The sequence below is a fragment of the Hippocampus guttulatus genome, chromosome 8, assembly GCF_054856545.1.
Source record: "Hippocampus guttulatus isolate MCC_2025c chromosome 8, RoL_Hgut_1.0, whole genome shotgun sequence".
NCBI classification, from domain to species: domain Eukaryota; kingdom Metazoa; phylum Chordata; class Actinopteri; order Syngnathiformes; family Syngnathidae; genus Hippocampus; species Hippocampus guttulatus.
Window position 1 is genome coordinate 6,463,067 of NC_141268.1, and position 14,441 is coordinate 6,477,507.

General features: G+C 41.6%; 1 protein-coding gene across 1 annotated transcript in view; it reads left to right on the forward strand.

Annotated features, from left to right (window-relative positions):
* The window catches only part of tead3b (TEA domain family member 3 b), a 34,650-nt gene extending 20,404 nt beyond the window's left edge, over positions 1-14,246 (forward strand). Inside the window, exons 5-14 of the mRNA XM_086117373.1 lie at positions 1,569-1,580; positions 3,032-3,157; positions 3,236-3,279; positions 3,425-3,481; positions 4,870-4,934; positions 5,018-5,154; positions 9,046-9,219; positions 9,673-9,816; positions 9,906-10,058; positions 11,113-14,246. Of these exons, the coding sequence (XP_085973499.1) occupies positions 1,569-1,580; positions 3,032-3,157; positions 3,236-3,279; positions 3,425-3,481; positions 4,870-4,934; positions 5,018-5,154; positions 9,046-9,219; positions 9,673-9,816; positions 9,906-10,058; positions 11,113-11,226 (1,026 nt within the window). The 3' untranslated portion in view covers positions 11,227-14,246. The remainder of the gene's footprint in view (positions 1-1,568; positions 1,581-3,031; positions 3,158-3,235; positions 3,280-3,424; positions 3,482-4,869; positions 4,935-5,017; positions 5,155-9,045; positions 9,220-9,672; positions 9,817-9,905; positions 10,059-11,112) is intronic.
* The last annotated feature ends 195 nt before the right edge of the window (positions 14,247-14,441 follow it).

The window sequence follows — 14,441 nt, forward strand, 5'->3', positions numbered from 1 at the left end:
CCGTAGAGAGACTTCCGCGCAAGAAGGACCAACAGAATCAACATAGCCTGACTGCTGTGTTCAAAGCAAACTTGAGAAAAACGAAATATGCAACCATGGCTTAAATCCACTATAAACTGAGTACTCGTTTACCTTCGATGTGCACTTTATAATTTTATATTGCTCTGTTTTGATTCCATAAAAAAAAGAGCTGTTAAAGCAGCTGTTGTGTGACAAAATATTTCACTGTTGTTGATGCACAGTAATATTGTGTGAGAGATTAGTGTGAATAACTGCTCCAAGTGAAAAATGTTCATTTAAAATTGAAAATCGAAATTTTTATTTCAGTAAATATTTGCATTTTGCACATAGAAAACTGATTCATGATTCCATGTTGATGAGAGCATTAAAATGGGGAAAAAATAGAACAAAAAAATATAAAAGGAAATTCAGAAAAGATAAAAAATGCGTGAGTAATCACGATTAATTTTTAGTTCATTTGAGTTAATTATGACTCCCTTTTTAATTAGATTAAAAATTGTAATAGTTTGACAGCTCTAATATATATACAGTGTATATAAAAAAAAAATTCCTCGTCTCACCCCCCCTCGGGTGGTGTCCGTCCCTCATTCAGCTCGGGTCCTCTACCAGAGGCCAGGAAGCTTGAGGGTTCTGCGCAGTATCCTTGCTGTTCCCAGCACTGCACATTTCTGGACTGAGATGTCCGATGTTGTTTCCGGGATCTGTTGCAACCACTCATCTAGTTTGGGGGTCACTCCCCCGAGTGCTCCGACCACCACAGGCATGAGTGTCACCTTTACCTTCCAGGCTCTCTCCAGCTCCTCTCTCTCTCTCTCTCTCTCTCTCTCCGTCTCTCTCTCTCTCTCTCTCTCTCTCTCTCTCTCTCTCTCTCTATATATACACATATACACACACACACACAGACAGAGAGAGATAGAGAGATTTGTGTGTTTTAGACAAGGCCGATGCAACTGCATTGCTAGCTTATTCTTGATGGAGTATTGCTAAAAATTTGACCAGTTTGATGTTGGAATATACAATCAATTGAAACGTAAGAGAGTTAAAGTAAGTTAAACATGTCAATTGAACCTGAAACCTGATATATATCTTCTTGCTTCTTAATTCCTCAGTTCCCAAAAGCTTATTGAGTATTGTTGAAAGGGAAGGTGATGTCATACAGTGATAATTTACGAGGTTTTTTTGAAAGGTGCTGCAGACATCAAATTTAAATTGAGTGAATTTTTACCCCCCAAAGCAAATAAATAAATAAATAAATATGTTTATCAGAGTTTATCTGTTTGAGCATGAAATGACTTTGTAGTATAGTCAAATGAGTGTAGGTTGAGAAGTATTTGAAAATAATTCTATTCTGTTGTTATGTACACTTTACACCTGCTCCCAAATTTGTTGGAGCTTGGGTTTGTAATTTTTGGCCCCAAATACAGTACATGACGTTATTTCCCATGGCACACTAATGTATTAGACTACCCTGTCCATTTCCATATGGCCCATAACTCCTATTAAATGCATCAAACTAACGGTTCTTTTCTCTTTTTGTTTTGCTTTAGGCGATGAATTTGGTAAGTGAATCTCATTCGTGCCGTATGCTATGCTTCCCCGACTCGCATCATCGGCATCAATGCACCTCCGTATGGCCCTCTGCTGGCATGGCATCCCCCCCATCCTTGCCCCTGCCTCCCTACCTACTTCGCTACCCCAAAAGAAGGCGCGGTGCTCAGGAAACAGCCGCGCTTTTGAATACTTTTTTGCATCCTCGCTTGCTTTTTTGAGGTGCTGCTTTGTTGTTTTGGGGCTCTTGTCTCTTGAGACAAAAGCTTGGTGCTTTTGCAGACAAAAACGCAAAAAAAATGCTTGAAACAATTCAACTTTAAGGCCATATGTTACTTGTCATTCCCAACTTTTAGATTTAAAATAATGTGACTACATCATGATTCAACTGTTGTTTCGTATGCTGTTCTCCAAACATTCATCAGTGCAATGCTGCTCTCCTTTTGATTCTATGGTGACCGCAATAACGCTCCGCTTTTACTTTGCTTTCAAAGTTTAAATGAGCAGTGGAAGCTGTCTTTGGCATTATCTCGAGTTGCTTTTTCACTACTAATGCCTATGTATAACTGAGTTTAGACAGAAAGTCAAGCGCGGTACACACATACAATCTTTACTTCTTATAATGTTGAGGCCCAAGACAGAGCACCACACACCTATTCATATCTCCAGATCAGGGAGGGAAAATCCATGTTAACACTCCCCACACCGTAGAACTATCGCAGAGGATAATCTTGTAGAGGCATCCAGCAATCAGCCCTTTGCTGACCTTGGCTATCGTTAAGTTTCACGTCACAATCCAGGAGACCTTGGCTCCGCCCAACTCACTGCTGACCACACACATAGGGATTTGTGATTGTAAATACTGTACTTGAACATCGAACATTTAGCGCCCACCCCTCCCCCCAGGAGTCCCCCACACACACACTGCGGGATAATTTATCAGGACAGTGATCCCTCTTATTTTGCAGTGTTTATGTTCCATATCACCCCAGCATCAGACAAAATCCACAAAGTAGTGAACAAATAGTTATTTCATTATTTACTTGACAGATATTTAATGCGTCATGCTTCTAATACCAACATATATGCAACCTCACACCACAGGATAATCTTTTATAAACATCTTTGATGGAAAGGGAGGGAAAATGCTCAAACGTGGCCTTAAGTGGCTGTCCCTCCATTTCACATTACAATCACAGAGTGTATGGCTGGGCCCAACTCATCAAGTATATTGACCAGGTTTAGTATTTTCGATTGTCAGCCCGACAGAAAAATCACCCTTCATGCACCACACACTTCAGGATAATCTCGCAGGATAATTCTTTGCGGACGATTGGGCCTTTACTGACAACTCAAATTTGGCCCCATTATGGGTATGTGTGTACCCCGCTTTAGGAGTCCTGTGCACATTGTGGCACCCCCTTGTGTTTGACGTGCCTGCTTCCCATGTGCCGTCACACAGGATCAGGCATCCAAAGACAAAGCCCTGCAGAATATGGCGGCGCTCTCGTCGGCACAGATCGTCTCGCCCAGCATGATCAAGAATCATCTTCCACCAGTGCCCCCTGCACCCTACCCGCCAAGCAGAGTGAGACCCCCCCTCCAACAGTCCTGCTTTGTTTCACATGTTATTTTTTGAAACTGAGAACCCTCTATCATTTTCCAGTTCTGGCCCGCTGCAATTCCGGGACAGCCTGGACCCTCTCAGGAGTAAGTAGAACCCCCCGGCCCCTAAAACTCGGGGGTGGGTGAGGTGGGTGAAGGGGTGTTTGGGACGCCAGGGTTTATGACAGTAGACATAAATCATTAGCGGCATTGCAAAGCATAATTAACACGTGACATTTTTGCACATCAGGCTGGTTCTAGAGCTCAACCCGGGAAGGACTCCTGGGCTTGGTCGCACCAGCCATGCGTAAGTTCCCCTCGATAGCTGAGCTCCTGTCGTGAGCACCAAAGCACTGCTACTAACTTCCACACTCTTTCTCTTGTATGTTTCCTGCACCTGATTGACTTCTAAATTCTATCACCCCAAAAATACAACCAAACACGGCCCCATGCTCTTTTGTTTGTCTTATTCAAGGTTGGAACACAATGAAGCAGGTGGACTTACGCTTTGCTGGTGCAGCAACACATGCTTACTTGTACACCAACTAGCAGTCAACATTTAAAGGAGACATATGTTGTTGTTTTTCTCCCCACAATTTAATGACATGTTTGGGCCTGCTGTCAAAACAATATTCCCAAGAATCAAGAATGACAGTGGATTTTCCTGCTTAATTCATATTCCACAAACACAGTATTAATCAGAATGTGTGTTTCAACTAATGGAGCATATAGAACATAGTGTACCGGTAATGAAAATTTTTGGGGTTGATTTCTCTTTAAGTTTCACTCCACCAAGCCCTATTGCGGGGTGTGACAAGGCGGCCTGACGGCTTTTTTTACCATGACAACTAGGAGCGGAGCAAGCCAAAATGTGAATGAAAAAACAGATAACACGTAAATAAAAGGTATCATTTGTATTTTCCCTCGTGAAGGCAGCGCTTCATCACTCTGTTTCTAAATTCCACTTGTTAATTACAGTAAAGACTGAGGCCTGCTGCTACTCGTTACAATTATTACTCTTTACATTATTTATACAAATAAAGGATTTCCAGATTATTAGATATTTGGAAGTGCCCATGTACACTGAAGACTCTCGGTAACTTCCACTAACAACTCAGGCTAAAATGAACAGACACACTATTTTGTCTCTCAGTTGAGGTACAATTTATACTGTAACTGTAACAATACCACCTTGACACCTGTTACTACTTTCCATTAGCAAGGGCTTTGGTGCCATTTTGTGGCATTATTGGACATTACTAAAAGAACAAAAAGTAGTTCCACAGACAAAAAAAACGACGACCGGTAGTTTTGATTTGTGAAAAGTGAAGCACAAATACTTTGGGGTTCATTGTGCCGCTTCTCAGAAGCGAACTCTAATTTGTACTTTTAACCCTGCAGTTCTGCTTAATTTTTGACTTGAACTTGAAAGTATTTCTGTGTAGTCTGACCTGTGCTTGAAAATGGCAGATCCACTGCCAAGTTGTGGGGAGAGAAGCTTTTCTAAAATGGGTGGCTTACAAAAGATTTACTCAGTAGTTTGAGTTTTACTCAATTTCCCACTTTTTGTCTGCCCAGGGAATTCACTAAAAGTACAGTTTTAATGATGTGGTCCCTTGAAAGCATTCAAGCATATCAGCCAAACGTGTTCTTTCTTGTCAAGTTTGTCTCACCGAAGCATTTGTCGTCTTCTAGTATCAAACCTTTTGCACAGTCTCCCTACCAAAGCCTATCAGGTCCTGTACCACAGTCCATACCAAGTAAGCCTAATTTTGTGCAGACTGTTTATATACCGTATGACCTACTCTGTGATATGTTAAATATTTGTGTGTCTGATGTACAGGTTACGAGCCCTTGGCGCCACCTCCCCCGCCCACAGCTACAGCTGTGCCAGTGTGGCAGGACCGGACTATTGCCTCGTCAAAGCTGCGCATGTTGGAGTACTCGGCCTTCATGGAAGTCCAAAGGGATCCGGACACTGTGAGTTCAGTTTTGGTGTTGTTTTTACAGTATTGAGATAAGAGATATAGTAATAGAAAAAATGATCACTTAGTGACGTTTTTTTTTTTTTCATTTCTCTGCATTTCATTGTTCTTTATTGACCATGATAATGGAAAGAAGAAAAGTCTAAAATTCATAAATAAATAAAAAGCAACAGATATTTGAACGTAAATGGTGGAGCAACACACATAACAGTACTCACTGGCAGATATTCATTATCCCCTGTGAAGAACGAGTAATATTACTGAAGTGTACTGAGAAGCTGTGACAGTCATGTATAATCATATGTCAGTATTTTACTGCCCTAAGGTGCACACATCAGAAGGAGCAGAGTAATGTCCAGGTGTGCACATAAGCGAGTGTGTATGCTAAAAATAATCATGTGCACGCCAGATTCGATTGCCTCAGTACGCATTTGCTTTCCAAGCATATTGCAGGCACACTTCTGTGACGGCAGCTCAGTGCCCACAGTCGAAAAGTCCAAGTCAAGTGAGCAGCCACAATAATTGCTTTCTAGGGTCAACTTCTGAATAAAAGACAGCAACATCCATTTACATTATTAGTTGGGAAGTTTTATTTTGTTGCCATTGCGGCTCGTGAGTGGCCTGGCTTCATTTTGCTGCCGCTAACAGAAACAGCGGCTACTTTCAATTGGTGGTAGTGGTGGCGGCGAAGGCGGATACTTTCGATTGGTGGCGGCAGCAGCCGAACGCGCGCAGACCGCTGACGGGAAAGTAATTTGGTCTCGCTGCGCCGTTTCTTCGACGGTCCGTCAAAATACATGAAAGTGGTCTGTGGTTCAATAAACATTGGGTACCGGACCACTGCCCAGATCTATGCTGAATCAGCTAGCGGTCTCACACGGTCTCAGATTACAAATTGTAGTTGGCCAATTCATTTTTCAAGGCTGCCATGTGGAAAAACTGAAATGGTTGTCGATGGCCACGCCAACATTTCACACACAATTGTATCAAACATGAATTTAATGTCTTTATTTAATTGTATCATAACTACTGTAGCCTCTGTTAGAGCTTGTTCTTGGAAAATTAAACTTAAAAACGGGTGAAAAAAAATCAGTCATCAAAATGTCATATCTCCATTAAATCACTACCTACACAAAAAATTACAATTTCTACAGTATCTGTATAAGTGTGCTGACATAAGCACACACCACTACATTATTAGCTGTTCTTATGACTACTAAATCATTACAAGGGCAAATTCCACTTTCCTCTCCATTGTGCAGAAAATACGATTGCTGTTCAAATTAGACTGTTGCTATCACGATGACCACAGTTAGTGTAGGTGCTATTCATATCTATATTTTTTAAATAGTTGCTCGAATGGTCATAAAAGTCTCTGATTACAGCAACAATATATTTGAGTTGGCAACACTGAAAACAAATCGCTGCTCTTGTTCTCTTGCACTGCTGACACACATGCACATCAAATTAAAAGCCACGCATACTTGACATTTTAGTTTGACTTCCTTAAGGCTGCAGAGACTATGCACATGTGGTTCGTGGGCCCTACTTTACCCGCCAGATGTGTTTTAAATCTTTATGTTCATCCATGAGGTCGGCGGGCCAAGAAAAGAATGAGCACTATTGGGGGAAAAAATTAGCACCATACAACAACCTATCGTGCTCTTCTGAGAACCACAACAAAATTATGGGAACCCCAGATAACGTCCTTTGACATGGAAACAAAAGCTACTTTACATTCTGTTTAATTTTGTCATTACTCTACTTATGTTTGCATAATACATTATGTATTAGCACAAGGCTGGAATGGGTTACAAAACCATCAGCAAAAGGCTTGGTGAGGAAGAGATGAATTATGACGCTAATTATTCCAACATGAAAGACACACAAAATAAACATCATTCACAGTCTGTCTGCATACCTGTCAACTTTTCGGAGCGCCAACCTGTATAAACTACCAAAAAAATCCTTATAAAGAGCAAAAAATCCTTGATGATGTCTAATCATCATTCTACTTAGTGGCATTACTGTGTTCAGAGTTGTATTCCTGCGTTACTTTTTTCACCAACTCCAAATCATTTGGAGTTGGTGAAAAAAAAAACCTGACATTTTCAGAATCCGTATGATTTGTGCGATACGGCCATATACGTAAGATTCACCACAAAATCCGTATGAACTATGGCTAAACCGTATGAGTTGACAGGTATGTGTCTGGAAATCTCCATGCTCAAGAAGATGTACAGTAAATGTGTTATACTGTAGTTTCATCGCATGGAATGAGTCATTAGAGGGCACAATTAATTCATAACAACCATGTTACTCAATTAATGGCTACAGTATTCCCCTGAAAGTCAGGGGTTCACATAAGATGTGTGATGATATGCATGCGTAGTTAAAATATTCACCTATAAACCAGATTTCAGTGCCCATTTGATTCCTTCAGAAAGCTAACTTGAAAATAAAAGCTGACTAAGGCATTGATATCCATGTCGTACAGTACCTTAGTACTTATTAGCCGTTTATTTTGAAGTTCACCCTTGTGGCGCATTGCATCGTGGCCTCATGTGAAAGCGGACCATGGTGCAAAAAAAGATTGGGCACCGTACCGCTGCTGCTAGAGAACTGTGCTAAATCAGCAAGCCAGTGGCGGGCGGTGAGTTTTACCTTAAGTGGGTATTTAGTGATGTAATTCACCTCCTAATGTCTTTTTATAAAACAGTAACCTGCCACTTGTGTAGCACTGGTATCTTACTTGTCATTCGGAAACAAAAACTAAAATGAAAACTGAAAAAAATACATAGAATCAGTCACAGTAAAATGACATCTTTACATATTAACCATTCATCACTATTTTATAATAAACATTTCTACATGTCTACGGTGAGCATTTTTCCCAATATTGGTAAAGTGTTCTGACATGATGAGCACAAACCACTTTTAGCTGTTCTAGGGCTCCCAAATTGTTTCCAGGGCAAATTCCTCTTCCTTTGCAGGAAATTAGATTGTTGCAAACATGAGGACAGCAGTTGGTGCTGTGACAATATCTTAAAGTTGGCAAAACTGAAGACGAGTTACTGTTTTTGTTTGCTTGCTCTGCCGGCATGCGTGCGCATATAAAAAAATAAAAGTAGCACATAGTTTGTAGATGTTTTAATTTGACATCATAAAGGCTGCACAGACTTTAAAAAGGCTGGATGAGGCTCATAGGCCCTACTTTGCCCAGATGTATTGTAAGTCTTTAAGTTAAATCAGGGGTGGGCAATTATTTTTTGCATAGGGCCACATGAGAATCAGAAAATATTATGGAGGGTCGGATCAAAAGGGTGAACTAAATTCGACATAATATTAATTGGATTTCTTTATTTAAAAAGCAGTATTTTGCATTTTTTGGCACATTTTTCAGACTTTAAGAGTACATTATTCCGTCGTATCAAACGTGATTTGCTTGACTTGGCGCTACTGCGGGCTTCCGTATCGTCTCCCCCTTCCTCCCTATGCTCTGCAACTTCAAGTAACTGTGCCACCTGGCGTTGAAATGCCTGTCATTACAAGTCCAAATGAAATGAATGCAGTCGTTGACATCGAACCGTAATTGTCTACCAACCTTTGGCGGGCCGGATTAAAAAGACCAACGGGCCGGATTTGGCCCGCGGGCCGTAGTTTGCCCACCTCTGAGTTAAATCATGAGGTCAATGGATTGGATAAAAAAATACTCACCAAACAACAACAGCTGGTGCTAGTTTGAGAACCTCAATAAAATTCTGTTGTGGCGCACCTCTGCTTCTACTCTTATCATACATGTTTCGTCAAAGCAGCTTGATGCTGAACATACAGTATATTTCCCTGCAGGATTAATTGTGCCCTTTCTTGTGTCTCCGTTTTGCAGTACAGCAAACACCTGTTTGTCCACATAGGACAGACAAACCCCTCCTACAGTGACCCTCTCCTGGAGGCTGTAGACATCCGGCAGATCTACGACAAGTTCCCAGAGAAGAAGGGAGGCCTCAAGGAGCTTTACGAGAAAGGCCCTCAGAATGCGTTTTTCCTGGTTAAATTTTGGGTGAGCAATCAAGTTTCATTTTTGGAAGTCATTCGTAAGGGTGGTCGATATAAGCCCAGAGAAAATCTCTCTCTCTCTCTCTCTCTCTCTCTCTCTCTCTCTCTCTCTCAGTGTGTGTGCGCGTGTGTGCGTGTGAGAATCTGCAAGTATGGTTCATTGACAAGAGTATCTGCATACGTGACGTGACCTATTAAAAATTTAGGACACTGTTATTCAAGTCTCACCTTAATTAGCCAGTTTTGCGTGGGTGGTCTTTGTCTCATGCAAATGAGCCACTGCTCATCCCGATCCCCTTTAGTCTGAGAAGGTGAGCAGATATCATTCACCTAGGATGTAAAGAAAATAAATCAAGTGGGTGGGCAAGCTCTCCAGGGAGACAATCGTACAAAAGCCATTATAGTTCCCCATATGATGTCCCTTTTTGAAGGATTACATTGATTGCGCTCTCTGCAGGCCGACCTGAACAGCAGCGGGATGCAGGATGGCCCTGGTTCTTTCTACGGCGTCACCAGCCAGTACAGCAGCGCTGAGAACATGACCATCACTGTTTCAACCAAAGTCTGCTCTTTCGGGAAGCAGGTGGTGGAGAAAGTCGAGGTAATGGCATGTCAGGATCGATTAGCTCCGTAAACATGCAGTTTGTGAATTGAGCTATGTGTGTTTTCTCCTGCCTGCCCCCTCTGCAGACAGAGTATGCCCGCCTGGAGGGGGGCAAGTGCGTTTACAGGATCCATCGCTCCCCCATGTGCGAGTACATGATCAACTTCATCCACAAGCTCAAACACTTGCCTGAAAAGTACATGATGAACAGTGTTCTTGAAAACTTCACCATCCTGCAGGTACACACTTCGATATGGGCACACATTTCAAACATGTGTTTTATTTACGTATCGCTGGTGTAATCCCAGGAAGGCTTGGAATAGATAGGTGTCAAAGTCCAGTCCTGGAGGGCCGCTTTCCCTCATCTTTTCCATCTCTCCCTGCTGCAAAACACCTAATTCAAATGATCAGCTCATCAGCAAGTGCTGCAGGAGCCCGATAACGATCCTGGTCAGTTGAATCAGGTGTGTTGCGGAAGGGGCGAGATGGGAAAACAAGCAGGATAACGGCTCTTACCTCTTTATCGGTCAGAAAAATAGCGCCAGGAGGAGCGCTGACTGACTTAAATGTGTGCCTCAGGGACAGAAGTATTACTTTGAAAATTAAAGCGATGGTAGCACAAATGAAGAATTAGGTGACTAAAGAAAGAGATAAAAAAAAATGTGTGGCTCCACTCCATGCTTGCCTGACCACATTCATTCCACGTTACCACACCAGACTCATCCTTCCACTTTCAAGTCATTTAAATGTCAATGCAACACCTTTGTTATTGATCCCATTTTTCATGAACTGAAATCAATCCAAGACTTTTTATGCATTGACAAGATTTGAAATTTCTCCTCATGTTAGGCACAAATCTGTCCAAATCCATGTTTCTGAGATAACACGGTTGGTACTGTATATCAAGATGCTGATTAGACAGCATGATTATTGGACAGGTCTTTCCACAATAAAAGGCTAGTTTGAAGTCATGTTCAGCTCATGAAAAATACAAGCAGAAGCAAAAGTGTTTATGTTTTTGTTCAGAGGTGGACATTTACGCCTGTCGTCACTTCTCTGTCAGTAACGATGGAAGGTCTGTGGGTCCGTCATTGACGGACTCCCATTTTCGGTGGCAGACTGACGACTGGGTGTAATTGAAACACTGGCAGAATAAGTGCCGACGGAAGCGATTTTCGGCCAATGACGTAATAATCAACACTATCTAAAGAGGTTATAAGTGTGGAGGTCAAGGAAGGCTACCGTGTATTTTCCTACCTGACATTGTTACTTCCATCTCTTTTGCTCCCCTAGGTGGTAACGAACCGCGACACCCAGGAGACGTTGCTGTGCATCGCATTTGTGTTCGAGGTGTCCACGAGCGAGCATGGCGCCCAGTACCACGTCTACAGACTTGTGAAGGACTAAGCAAAAAAAAAAAGTGAAAGCATGCCATCCCCCTCTCTTCAGCCAGCAAAACCAGAAACAATGCTAGAGAACTAACACTAACACACATAAGGAATAAAAAAAAATAGTCCCACACATGCATTTGACAGATCAGTATCGTGTGCTTAAACGTGCTTTGGATGAAGTGGAGGTACGCCATGGCGCTCGAGAGAACGAGAAGGTGTCGAATGAGAAGATCACTCAGAGCAAGGAAAGAAGACAGAACTGGACCACAGATGAGGAGGAGGAAGAGGAAGTGGTGTTGCAGTAGATTTTGTCAGGAAACAAAAGTGCCTTTTTTTCTCCAAAGATATAATTGCCTGCCACTTTGAATTGCCTTTTGTACTACCTCTTTTTTTTTTTGTCAAATGATAGATCATCACAGGTCACAGGGCAAGTTCATTTGGAACCAAGCCCAAGAGCCTTTTCACACCAACATTTATCAGTGAAAGGACTTGATGCCCTGTTCTGGTATTGCTTGTCTGTGATTTTAATCTTGTCTTAAGTGGGGTTCACACATATCAACTTTTAATATCTTGGTGTACTTCAGACGAGCGGCACAGCACGCCACACACATAACGAGATCTCCAATAATCGCGAGTCTCCTCCCCCAAACCAGATGTCTGTCAAAGTATTAAGTCCGACCTGTAAGAGGCAGCATGAGGCCACGGAAGAAAGACAAGTAGTAGAAGAAAATTGTGAGTGATATTCATGAATATTGAACAGGGGTACAGGTACATTGTGGGGCCCAACCCTTTTCAGACCAGGTCAGGGAAGATAGATCAACATAATCTTTTACAGGCAGACATTCGATAATCAGGCCTTTGCTGACTTGGTAAAGTGGGGGAAATGCTCAAATACGGCCTCATTACAGGTACGCATGTATTGCACTTAAATCACACACAAAAGGATTTACGATCGTCAATATTGAACGAGTTTCCATTGATAATTGGCAGATAAGCGAAGAAAAAAAATAACACATCTCGCACCACAGTATAATCACTCATATGAATCTTTTAGGGACATCAGACAACTGGGACTTTGCTGACTTTGATTAGAAAGGGGAATGCTAAAATGTGGCCGAATTATCAGGATCGGTATTGACAACACACATAGGGGTTTGTGATCCTAAATATTAAAAAAAGGTTTAACATGTATGATTGTCACACCGACCGTTTCCCAAGCAGATCAGCAAGGAAAATTACTCTTCACACACTTCACATCACAGGATAATCTTTTAGAGACATCTGATAAGAGGGCCTTTGACTTTGATCGGAAAGGGAGGTGGTGCTCAAACTTGGCCCGATTGTCGGTTTGTGTATGTCCCCTGCTTAATTGATTTCACATCACAATCGTGGAGTCTGTGGCTCGGCTGAAATCGATGTTGATCACATGAAAGGATTTGCTGTTGAACCGGTATAATATTTATGATTGGCAGTCCCAACTGTCTTCCAAGCCGGTTGGAAAAGGGGGGAAAAGATTACTCTCCACACACTCCACACCACAGAATAATCGTTCAGGATAATTATTAGAGGCATCCGACAATCGGGCCTTTGCTGAGGGAGTAAAGTGCTTCCATTTGGCCCACTTATCTGTATATCACACAAGAATTTGTAATTGTAAATATTGAACAGGTTTAACATGTACGATTGTCAACTGTCTTCCAACAAGGTTGGGGAGAGGGGGAAAAAAAAACACTCTTCAAAAACCCCACACCACAAGATAATCACTCAGGTTAATTCTTCAGCGGCATCCGACAATCAGGCCTCTGCCGACTTTTGATTCGAATGGCTGAAATGCTCCAAAACATCACGATCTACAGTATGTGTGCAAATCAATGATTTGTTCAACCCTATGGATGCTTTTAAAATTGCTCATCCTTCATAAAGCTAGCGCTTGCCCCCTGCCCCTGTACGACCACGTCCACCAATCTTCTTGTTACACTGCTTTATTGGAAGACGTGAGTTCGCACAGCTGCCCTGAGACGACCAGGGTGGTGGTTGTGGTGTGAGGCAGTGTAGACCAAGTGACAGCAGTGTTTGATTTTTCTGCCTTGACGTGTATGTAGCCCGAAGTGAAAACTATATTGTTTCTGTACTGTGAGTCAAGTGGATCCCTAAAGGAATATGTGTCACATAGGAGTATTTTTATTTTGAGGAGGGGAGGGGATGGGGCTTTATTTGTGATTAAGTGTCCTGGCACAGAGAGAGCAGAAGAGAACTAGCAAATTGAAATCAGTGTTTCTTTTGATGAAAAAAGAAATTGCATGCTGTGAAGTCATACATCTTCACTCACTATGCGGAGAAGCTTCAGTTTTTCATATTTAAGATGTAATATCGACACCCATCTCCAACCTGTTGTCTCTGTGCTGCGTGCAATGTGATCATTGATTGTTATTTATGGGTTTGGAAAGCAGATTCTAATAATAAGGGCAATGTGGGGTTCACTACTTAATGATCATTTTTCCATTAATTTGGAGATGGTTCAACGGAAGTCTGTGCGTATGTCTGCGTGTGTGCGTGTGTGTGCGTGTGTGTGGCTCACTGGACAATTTCCATCCATCCATTATTTTTCGCCGTAAAATTGGACATATTTTGACAAAAGTGCCTGCCTGGCTTTGAATGTCGTATTTTGCAACTTAGACAAACACAACAATAACGCTCCTTGCTCGATGTATTTTTTGTATACAGTTTTCTTGCCAGTATCAATATTTGTCCATGTTTTGATTCTGTCGTTTTTTTGACTGTGAGTGTTTTGCCTCACTGAAAAATAATGTGTGATTGTGCTGACATTGATAATTAATAATAAGATATATAATGTATCATATTCTGAATGGTGTGGGAAGGTGTTTTGTTGTTTTTGGTTAAGGTGGTTTACTAAGGTTTTTGCCACAATTGTGAATTGTAATTTTATACTTCCAAATAGAGGTTGGACTATGTAATCAAACAAATGTATCTAACAATAAAAGACACATGGTGCCTTTGGGGGCCATTTCCCCATGATACGCTGTGTGATTACCTTTGTCCACGACTTTTCTTCTTTTGATATTATTAGGTAACACAGCATATAACAATCGTATTATAATACTAAATACAACATTTTTGTTCATGTTATGATCTGTATCAGAATTTTATAAGTACTGTACATCCATGATAAACAATGTACATACGAAGCCAAAAGGTGAGGCTAAATTCAAT